This window comes from Lepisma saccharinum, chromosome 2 (genome assembly GCF_977018435.1).
Source record: "Lepisma saccharinum chromosome 2, izLepSacc3.1, whole genome shotgun sequence".
Taxonomy (NCBI): domain Eukaryota; kingdom Metazoa; phylum Arthropoda; class Insecta; order Zygentoma; family Lepismatidae; genus Lepisma; species Lepisma saccharinum.
The window spans coordinates 28915612-28929979 of record NC_139230.1 but is presented as its reverse complement, the minus strand read 5'-3'; the positions used below and the strand labels follow the sequence as shown (position 1 = coordinate 28929979).

At 34.6% G+C, this 14368-nt stretch overlaps 1 protein-coding gene across 5 annotated transcripts in view; it reads right to left on the bottom strand.

The window, feature by feature from the left end:
- Positions 1-1771: 1771 nt before the first annotated feature.
- Slob (Slowpoke binding protein) overlaps positions 1772-14368 on the bottom strand; it is a 395646-nt gene continuing 383049 nt past the window's right edge. For all 5 annotated transcript variants that reach the window (XM_083117203.1, XM_083117204.1, XM_083117201.1 and 2 more), the window contains one exon: positions 1772-3449. In XM_083117203.1, the coding sequence (XP_082973329.1) occupies positions 3312-3449 (138 nt within the window). In that variant the 3' untranslated portion in view covers positions 1772-3311. The remainder of the gene's footprint in view (positions 3450-14368) is intronic.

Sequence of the window (14368 nt, the reverse complement as noted above, 5' to 3'; positions counted from 1 at the left end):
ATGGGATTTCGATGCTTGATGGGTCAAAACCCAGGTCTATGGTTTTACTCGCCTGCTCGCCAGCCAGGCAGGCGTAGTAAACGAATCTGCCTGATGTGCAGTTCTCTGTTCAGAACATCTGCCTGCTGTAAATGTCAGTATTTGTTTTCATATGGGCAGATTTGTCACGTTGAAGGAGGATTTGTATTTTCTTCTATAGTTTGCTTAGGTGATAAGTGGTAAACTGATAAGTGTTGAGTATTGATAAGTGTTGCATGTGAATGTAAACTTTCTTAAAATACATGAAAAATGTGTGGCAGTACAAGGACAACCTTTCCCACATCTTCTGTGAAAAGAGGTACATGATTACCTTTAATATTGACATATTTTAATTACAATAATTAAAAAAAAATGAGTTGAGGGGCTATGCACATCTGATTTTTCCGGCAAGCAGAATGGTTCCAGTCAGTTCACAAGTTGTGTTCAAGTGGCAAATTACTAAAATGTATAGCAACACAGCATGTAAGTGCATTCTATTAGTTAAGACATACACAATCCCAACACTCTAAATTACTGTTCATTAAAAATACTGTGTTATTTTTAAACATTACTACTTATATATTTATTCTTTTTTTTTATAAAAATATTACGATATTTGTTCTTACATATTTTTTTTCCATTCATGAAAATATAATTAGTAAACATGCATGACTTACAAAAAATAACATTTAATATTGAATGTATTATTACTTATTGCACTAATGAAATAAATGTATGATTTTAAACATTTACAGATAAATGAATACTTGCAGTTATGATTGTCTAGCAAGGCAATAAGAATGATGTGGTGGTAACTATATTAGGAGATATTCAGCTCCTTTACATATTATATATATATATTTCAAAACTAATAACTAAAGAAACAAACTCTTAACTTTAAAAGGGATAAATGTGTTCAGTTAAGGACAAGTTTTTAAAATATATCTAAACCTTTTTTACTACCTAAGCCAATAAATAAAGTATTTGGAGCAACATGTAAATTAAGTTAAGTCACTTAATAATCCACAAATAATGTATTGTCAATACATTTGATCACAAGTAAATATCCAAAATTATTTGTGTTTGTACAATTCTTGAATATCAATTGCTTTAATATATGCTTAATTTTTATGTTTATGGAGCAATTATTCTTTCAAATCATTATAATAGTTAATTATGAAATATAACTCACCTGACAGTTACATTATGATTGTTCACTGCCTCATAATTACATCAACTGACTGCATAAAATTTCATTTTTATGTCAGGATCATCAACAAAGTAAATATTCATCTGACCTGTAATTTTGATTATCCAAATTGATTTTTAAGTATTTAAAGTATCTTTCACCAATTAATCAAAATTCATTATCTTAATTAAAATCACAATAGGACTCCTGTTTCCACACACATCACAATCTCATCAAAAAACGAAGAATACGAGGGCTGAGCCGACATCACTTTGAACAAATACCCACACGGATGGTGATGCTTTTACTGATTCCTATCAATACCGATACCAATGCTTGAAAATTGTAAGAATTAAAAGTCGTTCAAAATATTAAGGTTGATTATTATTTGTATTATTATAGTTTTTGTTTAAGTCCACTTTTTGCACAGATGGGCTAATGGGGACTAGACATACAGTTTAAAGTGGGATCGGATTCCACTTTAAACTGTAGGTCCAGTCCCCATTAGCCTTATTGTGCATAAAGTGGACTTAAAACACTAACTCAATCAATGAGCCCTAATTAATACTCAATGCAGTGGCATAGTAGTTGCCCCCACAATGCAGGAGGCCCCAAGCTGTAAGGGACCCACAATTTTCTCTGTGTGCTCATGAAAATTTTGTATAGTCCCAGAGATTCAACAGATAGTGTTGTTTAGGTATATGGAAAAAATCAATTTTTGAATTCAATAGGAAGATTCAGTTGAACCACAAAGCTTCCTCCCTCCTCCAAGAAACAATCCTGGCTGCATCATTGCATTGAAGTAAAATAATATATTTCCAATATTCTCTTCCAGTTATCTATCAGACATTCATATCATCCTGATTTAAATTCCACAAGCTACTTCCCTGATACATGTAAGTCCAACACTAAAAATAGGAAGGGATAGTATCATCCCTTGTGGCTGTGGGTACAATTGGGTGGGAGGGAGACTAGCTAACTATTTTATGCTCATCCATTCCTATTGCATCATTAGTTGTATATACTTTGTAGTAATCTCAATTTTCTTCACCGAGGACACCTATATATTACCTGTGGGATGGGGAGGGGGCAAAACTATGCTATGAACTCTATGAAGTTAATACAGATATGTTTACACTCATACCATGCAAGAAAAGAATAAATTTTGTTTGTTCTTCATAAAGTTCAATATGATGATCAAGAAAATGGTACTGTAATATATAGCAATTTAATGAAAATGAAATCCTAAAATTCAAATTATTGTTACACATCACAAAATATTATTGCACCAATTTATTAAGTCTTGATTATTTAAAAAACAAAACCATTTGTTACAGAAGTACTCAATAGATAGGTGGGATTTAAACCAACACATTACATCAAGCTCTAGGTGTACAATCTTTAAATGGAGAAAAATTATTTGGACGGCAGAAAAAATAATGAAATTTATTGCTGCATAGCACTACCTCAAAAACACCTTTTCAGATATTTTAGTTGCATTTTCATAATGAAATTATGTTATGATTCTTATTAAAAAATGTACAATAGTTCGATATGTATTATGACACACATGCTTTATCTATACCTTAATTCAATATGTAATTGTTGCCAAATTTAATTTTGAGTCTTTGGCATTTCTGTTTTTTAATCATGAAATTCATTGTCTTAGGTTTGTCATGTTGTTTACCTGCTAAATTAAAATTTGTGGTAATTCTTACCTTAGAATATTTGTCAGTTTAATACAGTATATGTGTGTGCATTTTCGTGTAAATTATTTTTTTTGTCAAAGTAGCTTAGGGGAGTAAAACAATGTGAGAAATATTATTTCCATCCTATTTTTTATGTAGATTGTATGTAAAATATTACCTGGGGCATATATAAAATATTTCAGACAAAAACTGAAGAAACAATTATTTGAGGCAAGAAGAAATATTTGGACAACTGGTAGGTGGCAAGGACACATTTCAAAAACACTGTTTGTAGCACTGGAAGATTATAATAACCATATTTACAAATTAAGAAGTGTTACATTTTACTGACTGCTAGCAGTTTATAAAAGCAAGATTGAACAATCCCTTTCATTTGCACAATTTTTGATAGCATCCTACGTGGTGGATGGTATTCGCCTAGTAAGGCAAGATGTCATTTCCATGGTCATGTGAGCAGGAGAAGCTTGTGCGGTGCTCGGGACAGGGCTGAGTCGGCTCCTTTCCTGAATGTGAAGTGTAAGTCTCCTATGCTCCTGTGAACAATATATGTGAGTTAGAAGAAATGGAACAATCTTAAGCAATAGAGTAATAAAAAAATAAAAAATACAATACTTCTTGTTGGAACATTTCAATTCTTCATTCATGTGTTTTCTTCAGGCACATAACTTGAGATTTTGATGTGTGGATTTACTAAACACCCAAGTTATTACTCTAGTAGTGGTAGTAATTGATATTATTATTAATTCAGTTAATTTTATATTTTCACACAACTGTTATACACATATACAAAACTTGATTTGATTTTTGTTATTTGGCATTGCTTTTCTGCCACTTTTGGCCAATTGCGATGATGAGAATGAGTGATGATATGATGAAAAAGATTAAGGAACACTCACAAAGAACACCAATGCCCAGGCTGGGATTCAAACCAGGGGCCCCTGGTACCATAGCATGCTGTGCTCTATATTATATAGATATTCATAGTATACTATGCACTCTGCCACAGAGGTAGGAACATACAAAAAATTCTAATGAACAAATGAAAGCATCAAATATAAATTACAAACATATTGCACACACACACATGCTTTCACAATATAATACCACATTAAACAATAGTAGTAACACAATATACATTAATATTAGTTATTGGTATTTACATTAATTATTATCTGTAATTAGTAGGTATTCAAAAATACAAGGGAAACAAATTGAATCACATATATATGGACTGTATGTTCCTTCTACATATACAGGGTGTGCGACAGGAAATAGTACAATAATAGCAATCCTGCACAAAGGAAAGTGTGGAGGTGCCATCTGCCATAGAATACAGGGGTCTGCCATTTATTTCGCCATGTGTAATTGGCCTGTACAGGTGCATATGAAGGCTGTGGAGACCTACATGCATGAGAAGAATGTTGTAGCCATGTAGCTTGAGTTGCATCGTGGGTTGCCATTGCTCAATTCCAGACAGAAGAACTATCCAGGTGGGCAAAACAGTGGCATCAAACATGTTTGGTCACTGATAGGAAGCATGAGGGCCCCCAGACAACAGTACATACCCCCTGAAAATATCCATACTGTTTATCCAGCAAAATCTGAAAAGTTCACTGCATCATGATTTTGTTTGTTTGTTTGTGTTAATGTATAGTGTTTGTACTGCACAGCCATCAATATATTTTGTGTACCTACCCTATTATTTTTATTATTGTCATTATCTTTTCTACTACGTATTTCCCATGGCCCACTTTGTAGATGCTGAGAAAGCTATCTAACTTTGAAATATGCAAATTATTTCTTAGTAACTTAGAAGTTGCACGTAAATTTAATATTTGCTCAGAAACTTCAGCACTGTAATTTGAATGTAAATTCTAACTACAAATAAAGGATCCTTTAATACAGACATGTGCAACATTTGAATTATTGACTCTATCCAGCATAGTCTCCTCATCTTGGTTATCAGGTAGATTATTATAGCTAATATTTCTGAGGGATCTGACATGAAGAAACCTGTATGCCTTGTTGAGAACATGAAGAGTCAAGATTCCCATTAAATTGGTAATAATTAGATTCAACACTCTTCTGAACATAATTTTCATGTTAATGCTAGATTAAAGAATTTCTGCAATGTACGTGGGGATAAGATTACAGAATGCTTATGAAGTTATACAGCATCATGAAAGGGCCATAACCTCATCAGCCTCCTTTGCAACCAACAAGCTATCATGTGTTGTAAGAAAATACTGACCAATAGGAAGGTTAGAGGAATGTAACTGCAAATATAGTGAATATGTTTCATGATGTGATTAGTTCAGTGTTTTGAAGTAACTACCGTACGTCCATTTCGATCTGCAGCCGAGAGATCGGGAGAAACGTGGCGGGTGGCGCTGACTGAGGTGCCGACATTTGCGGCCTGTAATGCCCGCATATTTTTATGGACATATGCAGACATTTATATAAATATTGCAAAACTAGCACTAACCTGTGTTATAAGAGTTGTTCAAAGTGATGTCCACCTACATTCACACATTCCTGGCATCGTTTGATGAAATTTTGATTCACACGCAAAAGTTCTTCTTCCGTAATTCTTCCTAGTTCTGCCCTTATATTGTCTTTTAGTTCGTCGATGCTATGAGGGTTATTTCGGTAGACTCTATTTTTCAAGCTTCCCCACAAATAATAGTCACATACGGTAAGATCTGGCGAACGTGAAGGCCATAAACCTCTTGAAATTATTCTGTCATCAAATACCTCCCTTATAGCGTCCAAAGAATCAGCGGCGGTATGGGCTGTGGCCTAATCTTGTTGAAAATACCCATATTGTCTCTCATTATCTGATAACAACTGAAAAAACGGCGCGAGTATTTGTGTGCGGTACCTCTCTGAATTTATTGTGTCTTCAAAAAATATAGGCCCTATTATTCTTTTTGCACTTACAGCACACCACACACCAATTTTTGCATCGTGTAACGGAACTTCGTGTATTATTCGGGGATTTTCAGTGCTCCAGTATCTATTGTTCTGTGAACAAACATGACGACGCAAGTGAAACCATGCCTCATCCGAAAAAATTATTAACTGTGGATCAACAATACCATCTACAATATTCTGCAAAACCCAATTACAGAAATTTACTCTACTTACATTGTCAGGGGGCCGTAATTCTTGCACTATAGAAACTCTGTACGGTTTTAATTTTAGTAGCTTAGTGGCTGTATGTGCTGATGATTTTGACACGCCCATCTCCTGTGAAACACGGCGTAGAGGTTTGTTTGGAGAACGTTCTAACGCTGCACCAATTTCATCGAGTTTTGCTTCGGTTAGAATCTGTCGTTTTTGCTTAGGTGTTTTAAAATTTAACGATCCAGTTTCTCGTAATTTAAGGACAAGACGTCTAACCGTATCTCTATGTGGAGGTGAAACGCCTGGGAATTTCTGTACAAATTGCCTACACACGTCTCGACACGAGTCTGTTTTCACGTAAGTGTCATACATAAAAATTCTTTGTTCTAACGTGAACCTTGCGGCTGGCATTCCAATCATCTGACTGACACAACACACATACACACTGCAATAACACAAACAAGTAACGGCAAGTAACCAAGAATAACACTCTTACGCACAGTACGAAATTAACACGCTCTTGATTTACATCTGCCTGCCACTATATTCACAGCTCTGTAGTCGCGAAGGAACAAAAAACTTGAGCTAGGAGATTTCGGATTGCAAGGAAGCTCACAAACACCATTAGCTTTTAACGGTTCGTCTGCAGCATAATCTTGATACAGTGTTGCACATTCGAAACCTCCAAACGATCCCCATCGACACAAAACTCTTTCAAGGATATAAACTTAAGCAGGACGTTACTGGTCAAAACTATGATTAAAATGTTTTACAGAGTATTATCTGTGGCTCTTAATATAATTTCTAAAGCGTATTTATTTATGTATATAAGGGTGGAACTTGGAAGAATTACAGAAGAACTTTTGCGTGTTATAACACAGGTTAGTGCTTGTTTTGCAAGATGTCCACAAAAATGAGTGGGCATTACAGGCCTCAAATGTCGGCATCTCCGTCAGCGCCGCCCGCCACGTTTCTCCCGATCTCTCGGCTGCAGATCGAAATGGACGCACTGTAGTTACAAGTAACAGTTACTTTTTAGGAAATCTAACTGTAACTAGTTAGTTTTTAAAGTAAGTAACTGTAGCAGAGTTACTTTTTCAATAGAAGTAACATTTCAACAGTTACTTTTACAGTTACTTTTCGAAATTTAAATTGCTATGTCAGTGTCAAATTATTGGCGATTTATGACTTAAAGTGAGCTGGAACTCAATGCTGAGATACAAGAGCCCATTCTTTGTTGCATTAATTCTTGCAAACAATAGATGAAGAGGAAAAGAGAAAGTTGTACCAAATTTGTCTCCTGTCGGTGGGCAGTCAGTAGGCTCCAGGTACCAGATATTGCAAGGTGACAGGTTTATCTTATGTTTCATCTTTCCTTCCAGTCCTATATTCCAAAGCGTTATGCATACCTTGGAAGAGGGGTGGATTTCCAAGAAGCTGGAAGATAAGCTTCCAGGAGGATAACTCCTTCCAATTACTGACAGTTCACCTTTTGACAGTTGTGTGCTGTGAAGTCTCTCTTGTTTCTGTAGTTTGTTCCTCTGTGGCCTTATAATTTTCTCCCTTGCGTAAGTAGCATCCGATAGTTTTCCTTGCTAGAATACTTGATTAAAATTAAAAGGGACCTACTGCAATATTTCAGTGTTTTTTATGAAATAACTCGACTGTGAACAAAACTGAAGAAGACGAGAGCTAGCAAGTGCGCATATAAATAAAAAACAATATAATTGTTTCCACATGATTTCATTTATCTCGACTCCAGATAATTTAAAAATAGAAGTAAAAATATTTCCAGTTCGAATTAGCTTATTTACCATTATTGATCATTTCTTGAAATTTTGAAAAATTAATAATGAGAACCCAATTTCCTGAAATGACAGACGTGGCAGATCTTTATTTTGGATGCAATAATAAATTATTATAATAATAGACGCCATTGTTATTGACACATCAGTAAATTAGAATACTCATGTGGCAAACAAACGAATCAGCAATCATTCTCGCTTCTTTATATAATTGTCTCAGACAGAATTGAAGGGGCAAGTTAGAATGCCATTCTCACCTTCATTGATAATGCACAATTATAGGCTAATACATTATCATTTCTCTAATTTTCTGGTTCATAAGCACTTGAAATTGTACATTTTTTCCTCTCTGTCACACTCCTTCTGCGCAACAAATCTTTCTTGTTAGAATATAACTTCAGAAAGTGTAAGTCCTTGAACACTTCAATATATTTTACAAAACAGTAAACAGTAAATAAGTAGCTTCTTTTGTTGCAGAAGTATGGCATTTGTTCATTTTTTTCTGGACTGAGAAGGGTAAGAAAATTAATGAACTAAATGGAAATATTAAAGCAGATAGTATTTTTTCGCATGATACATATAGGACACTAGCTGATTGCCCGGGTACTTATTTATCCCAATCTTCTATTAGACAGGAAAATAATAAATTCTACCTATAGTGTCTAATGAACTTTGAGTTGAACGGCATTTGGGATTGTCACTATTCATCTTAGCGGTTCCGAAAACTATGGATTCCACACTAATATCGGTCCTTTTACATGTCACCCCCTTCCCACCCCAACCCCTAGGGGTGCCAGGGGTGTCTTGGGAGTTGAACGGCATTGGGAGAGTCACTATTCATCCCCCGAAAACTATGGATTCCACACTAATATTGGTCGTTTTCGATTATTTTTACATGTAACCCCTTCCCACCCCCACCCTTAGGGGTGCCAGGGGTGTCTTACCCCCACAGTATTTCTTTTGAGATTGCAAGTGATACGTGTACCATGTTAGGTTGAAATCGCTCCAGGCGCTCGAGTGTTATGCCAGAACAAACACACATCCATTTATATATATATAGATAGAAAACTGATAAATTCGTACTTAAATCTAATAGTAAAGAGTTTTTTTTGTAGGGGAAGGGGGAGGAGTTTGTCTTCTTAATCCCAATGTATTCCATAAGAGTGATCTTTCTCTCTCGAGCACACAAACTCACACTATACTCGTATTACATATACAGTGGGGGACTCTGTAACTTTGTAAGTGGATAATGTTTTGAAGCTTATATATAATCTTTCAACACCACTGAATTAAAACACATGGGGGGCCAGTTGAAAGGTGGTATTTTTTGCTAGAAATATTTTTCAGTTTCAGCATGCGTTGTCAAGTTGATAGCATTACCGAACAAAAATCATTACTAAAATACTGAAGAATCTATATTGAATTCATTCTCTTCATCACTTCCAAAACAAAAATGAATTATGAAATTGTAGTGTTTATCCCTATTGGCTTGTATTCAATAGGTCCTGGACTAGATTTCTTGTGGGAGTGTGAAATTTCACTTTAAATTGTAGGCCCAGTCACTGTAGCTGTTCTGATTGTAAAGTGGCCTTGAACTTATGTACATATATATGAAGACTTATATTATGTAGCAGTAGCATAAGTAAGACACATGCAAGTCTTCACAAATTATTTTATTACAATTAATGATCCATTAGTGTAATTTGTTTGCAAGAAAATTTTCAGCAGAAAGTAACTGTAAAAGTAACTTACAATTACTTTCGAAACACAGGTAACTGTGTAATGAGTAACTGAGTTACTTTTTAAAATGAGTAACTGTAACTGTTACTTTTTTAAGCAAGTAATTGTATCTGTAACTAGTTACCTTTTAAAAATTAATTTAAAAAAAATTTAGATGACATAATGAATAATACACTGAAGAAAGTATAGACAGGGAATAAATAGAGGGAAGTAGAATTATAAAATATATTATTTGCCTCCAAACTAGAGTGTAATATTCAAAGAAGATTCAGAAGTGACAAAGGAGAAGTACAGGATGTCCATAAGTGGACGACATGGCAATAATGGAGGGGAGGGGGAAGGGGCTTCTTCTTTTAGGAGTCAGTTCAGTTTCATATATTGCCAATCTTTACATGCATTCGATGTTTCTTGTTTTAGGGGGAAAGCTGGACCAAACGGCATATAAATCACAATTTCTAGAGTGTCATTAGACACAATCTGAGGGAGGTTCTTATACCACTTCTCTCCCCTATTGCATGTTCACCCATCTTAACAGCAAAAAAACATCCTATTTTCTTTGCTTACCAGTTTCATTATGAGTGGAAAGAATATGAGAAGTAGTAACATAATACCAAGTATTAACATATTTTAACAACATTTTAAAAAATATCTACTGACATTACTGCACTTTAGTGGGTAGTTGAGGTAGGGCCCCACACATTCTTGATCTTGACCATTTTTGGAGGTGATGTGATCAGCAATGCCATCAGGCTGCCTCTAGCTCCCAGGGTTGCCATCTGGTATCCATTATATGAGGCTGAGTGAACCCCAGAATCTCACCCATAGCAACCCCTGTCTAAGGTGTGGGTGGTCAGCTGGTGAGTAGAGCACCAAATGCCCTCAACACCATGGTGTCTATTCTATTCTTGCAAATAATAGCAAATATCATATGAAAGTTGTTATATTGAAAATTAGGGAGCAAGCAGGTGTCTTCTAGCTTCTGCTACCCTCTCTGAAACTAAATAGGCACCTATCCTCATTTTGAAGTTTTATACTGTTGTAAATTAGTTCCAATTTCAAAGCACCTTTCATGAAGTTAAAAAATCTAAATACGATTCAGTTCATAAATTTTGCCCGATATGAACAATTGCTTGTTCTGTATACATGTATAATTTCTTTCATAGAAATGCTTTGTTGTTAACTGATGAAATTTGATAGGTGAATAGAACTGCTCAATAACATGATGTATCATTTTTCAAAATATGTACGATTCTTTAAATAGAGCTAATCACTATTTGATTCTACTTGTTTAGTGTTTAACATATTCATTATTTTTTGTCAAAAAACATAGGATATGACTTCTCATGTTAAATATACATTTACTTTCTTCAAAGTTACAGATTTTTACGTTTTTAAATATTGAAATAAATGCACTTCATATTTCACAATTTTCTTGTTCAATTTTTGTACATATTTTACCAGTTAAAATGCAAATTTCCAGGTCTACTTATGACACCACCAACTTTCTATTGGGTATGCCACCAGGAAAGAATATAAAAGGATGTGGAAGATGTATAAAAAACACATTATTTGTTAATGACAAATATTAGGTGACAAAGTGTGTGAGGGAAGAGGAAATTCAGTAATATGAAGAAGCAAAACTGACACATGAGAAAAGAGTAAATAAGTAACATACAATAAAATGGGGATGGTGAATGGTTATCAATAATTATAAGGAATGTGAAAATGAAATGAATTTTCTGATGCTCACTATATCCTAGAGCAATACACCATATACTTCCTCAAAATATTATTACTGTTGCTGAATGTTACATCATTCAAGGTTTCATTTGATTTTTGTTATTTAGTATAACTTTTCTGCCACTATTGGCTAATCAAGATGCTGCGGATGAGTGATGATATGATGTTTGGCTGTTTGGCCTTCACATTCCCAGATACTTGCAAATCCTTGTCTGATGACTCTTCCTAGTGGAAACTAAGCAGTTGTAGTATCTAGACTTATTTCTTTATAATGTACAGATTTCTGTCTCTCTTATCTGTACAATTCACTATTTCTTCCAAGAATATTCATCAATGTTTCCAGATTAACAAATATATTTTCTGATACCACTGCATCTCTCCAAGTACTTCTCTTTAATTTTTCTTGTAATACCTATTACATTCCCTGTGCCTATTCCATTAATGAATTCAAATAATTGCTCTTATATCGTCTCCTCACTTTCTGTTAACTTTTGATTCAATACACTTCACTGCAATATCAGACTGGACAGGTTAGAGGACTGGGACTTTCCAACCAAAAATTCAGAAAGGGAGCCCAAAGCCACATTTTATTTTTTGTCAGAAATATATTGAAATTCATGCAAGAGATCTAGAAAGAAAGAAAGAAGAAACAGAGAACACAGTAAATGTTTGCAATCTGAAAGCTTCGTTTCAATTCTTACAATTACTTCCATGAGAGAAGTTGCTTACATTCCTATTTCTTTGCTACTTTCTCCATGAAGGTTATGTTTTTGGAACATTTGTTACACTGTCAGCTTGTGAATGGTTTTTCAACAAATTTGTTGCAAGTTGTATCCTAGTCAAATCAATAAGATTTACGTGGTGATCTTGTGATGAAATTAACACAGCAAATGGTACAGATTTTTAACATTATAGAAAACCCAATTAATTTTTGGCACAAACAGATGTTCTTGGGTGAGCAGCCAAGTTGACATTTAATTCCAAGGTTTCAAGATATTGCTCTCATCATCATAAAATGTTGAGTGGGGACCAAGCATAAGTATAAATATGCTTGGATAAAGGGGCAGAGCTTAGATGCCATTCTGTGATTGTGTGCTCTGGATACCTATGTTTCATTGGTGGATTTCATGCTTTTCTGGAGAAGTGGATTCCTGGAGACAGCTGGAGTCTGACGTCCCTGTTGAGGTTCTGGTTTTACTCTCCAAAACATGAATGCTGGTGTGAAATCTCAGATAAGGTGTTTTGTTGTTGTTTTTGTTCACCTATTTTGGAAGGGGCCAAGCAATGGACCAATGTAAATTTAATATTTTTGTTATAAATGGTGTTGATTCATCATCAAAAAGATGTAGTGAACTCTGGCCTAGAAAGTTAAATTATCATAATAGGAGTCAATGTGCAACACGGTTTAGTGTTGGTTAGTACAATATGTTAATAAAATATATAAGAATACCACCATACTTACATATATCTAGGGGGCCCAATGAAGTAGAGTATCAAGAAGCAGTTAAGACACTGCTTTGCCACATGGTTATCAGATTGATTGTACTGTGTTCTATGCATTTCTTCATTCCTTTCTTTTTGAGTAATGGGGTATTTGTCTCTTGTAAATTTCACCACTTCAAATTTTATTACACAGATAATTTATTCTGCCGAGCTCTGCTGAATTTTCAATCTTCATTTCCCTCAATCCCAAAACAATCTCCTCTCCAAGTATTTGTGTTCATGTTTCATCTTTATCAACTTCTTCCTACTTTCCAAGAATCATTTCAGAGGGTACATCAAAGATATCATTCCTATAATCTTGCCACCTGTCCATAAATTCATTTCTCTTTCATAAGGCAACACACACATTTTATGCCATCCAAATTCATGCTATTCTTTCTAAAGTATATCACCACTATATGACACTACAGTGACGATGCTGATAATATTGAGGAAAAAAGATAGGAATATACATTGAGTCATAAAATTAAATAAGAAGGTAAAAATGTAAAGTGAAAAATGAAGGTTTTTCTAACGAATAATTCAGTTTCTCTTATGCATTCAAACCATTATTTCATTCTTATTAATGATCAACACATCTGGCTTTCTCATTTTGAACCATTTGTGTGTCAATTTTAAAAATGTATTTATGTATGGAATATCACACGCACACACAGAACAAACACATAGACATGTACTGCATACTTTTGGGAGTGTGAAAATACAAACATATCATATTGCAAATTCAAACAGAATCAGATAATTGGATCGATTGGTAAAGAGGTAGTAAGGTTCATTAGGATAAACACAGACACAGCAATACAAACTACATATCACTAAACGTGTGTATGTGTAAATTGCATACTTTTTTGAATGTTCACATAACCATGGTTACACAATAATAAAGAACAAAATTAAAAAGTGTGTACAAGTGGCTCTGTTTCTGATACAACACTGCTCTGTTTCTTGAAGTCTTCCTCCGGGTTTCCAAGAAATTTAAAACATTTAAAGAAACCTCAACATAGGTCAAAATGTAAAATGATTAAAATAGGAAGGCGGAAAGGTGCCAGCAGATTATGGAGTGCTCTGTCATACAAGGCCTTGGTTTTTCATATAGATGTTCTAAATACAGTATGATTTTTTTCCTTCTGTTCAACTATTTCCGCATATACATAGGCACTAAAGAGTGTGTTAGGAACCCAACAACACTGAAACTTGCAGTGCTCACTCCTTGAAACTCCTCTTGTTACTGATAGGGCTAACTTCACTAATAGCACTAGCAAATCTATTTCATAGCATAGTAAGAAAGAAAACTGCAACAGCCAATGACATGTACTGAGGAATAGTGAGTCTAACAGTGATAATTGAGTGTAGAGATCAATCAATCACACATCTCTTATTATTTTCAAATCACAATGATTATTCTCTTTTCAAAGCCACGTTTCAAATGCAACACTCCTTTTCATGTGCTTCTCATCTCTGGGTGCTCACAGGCAGTTTGGAATGAGGGGTTCCTTCAGCTGCCTTCTTGAGTGCTTGACAGGTTTCAAATGGACACT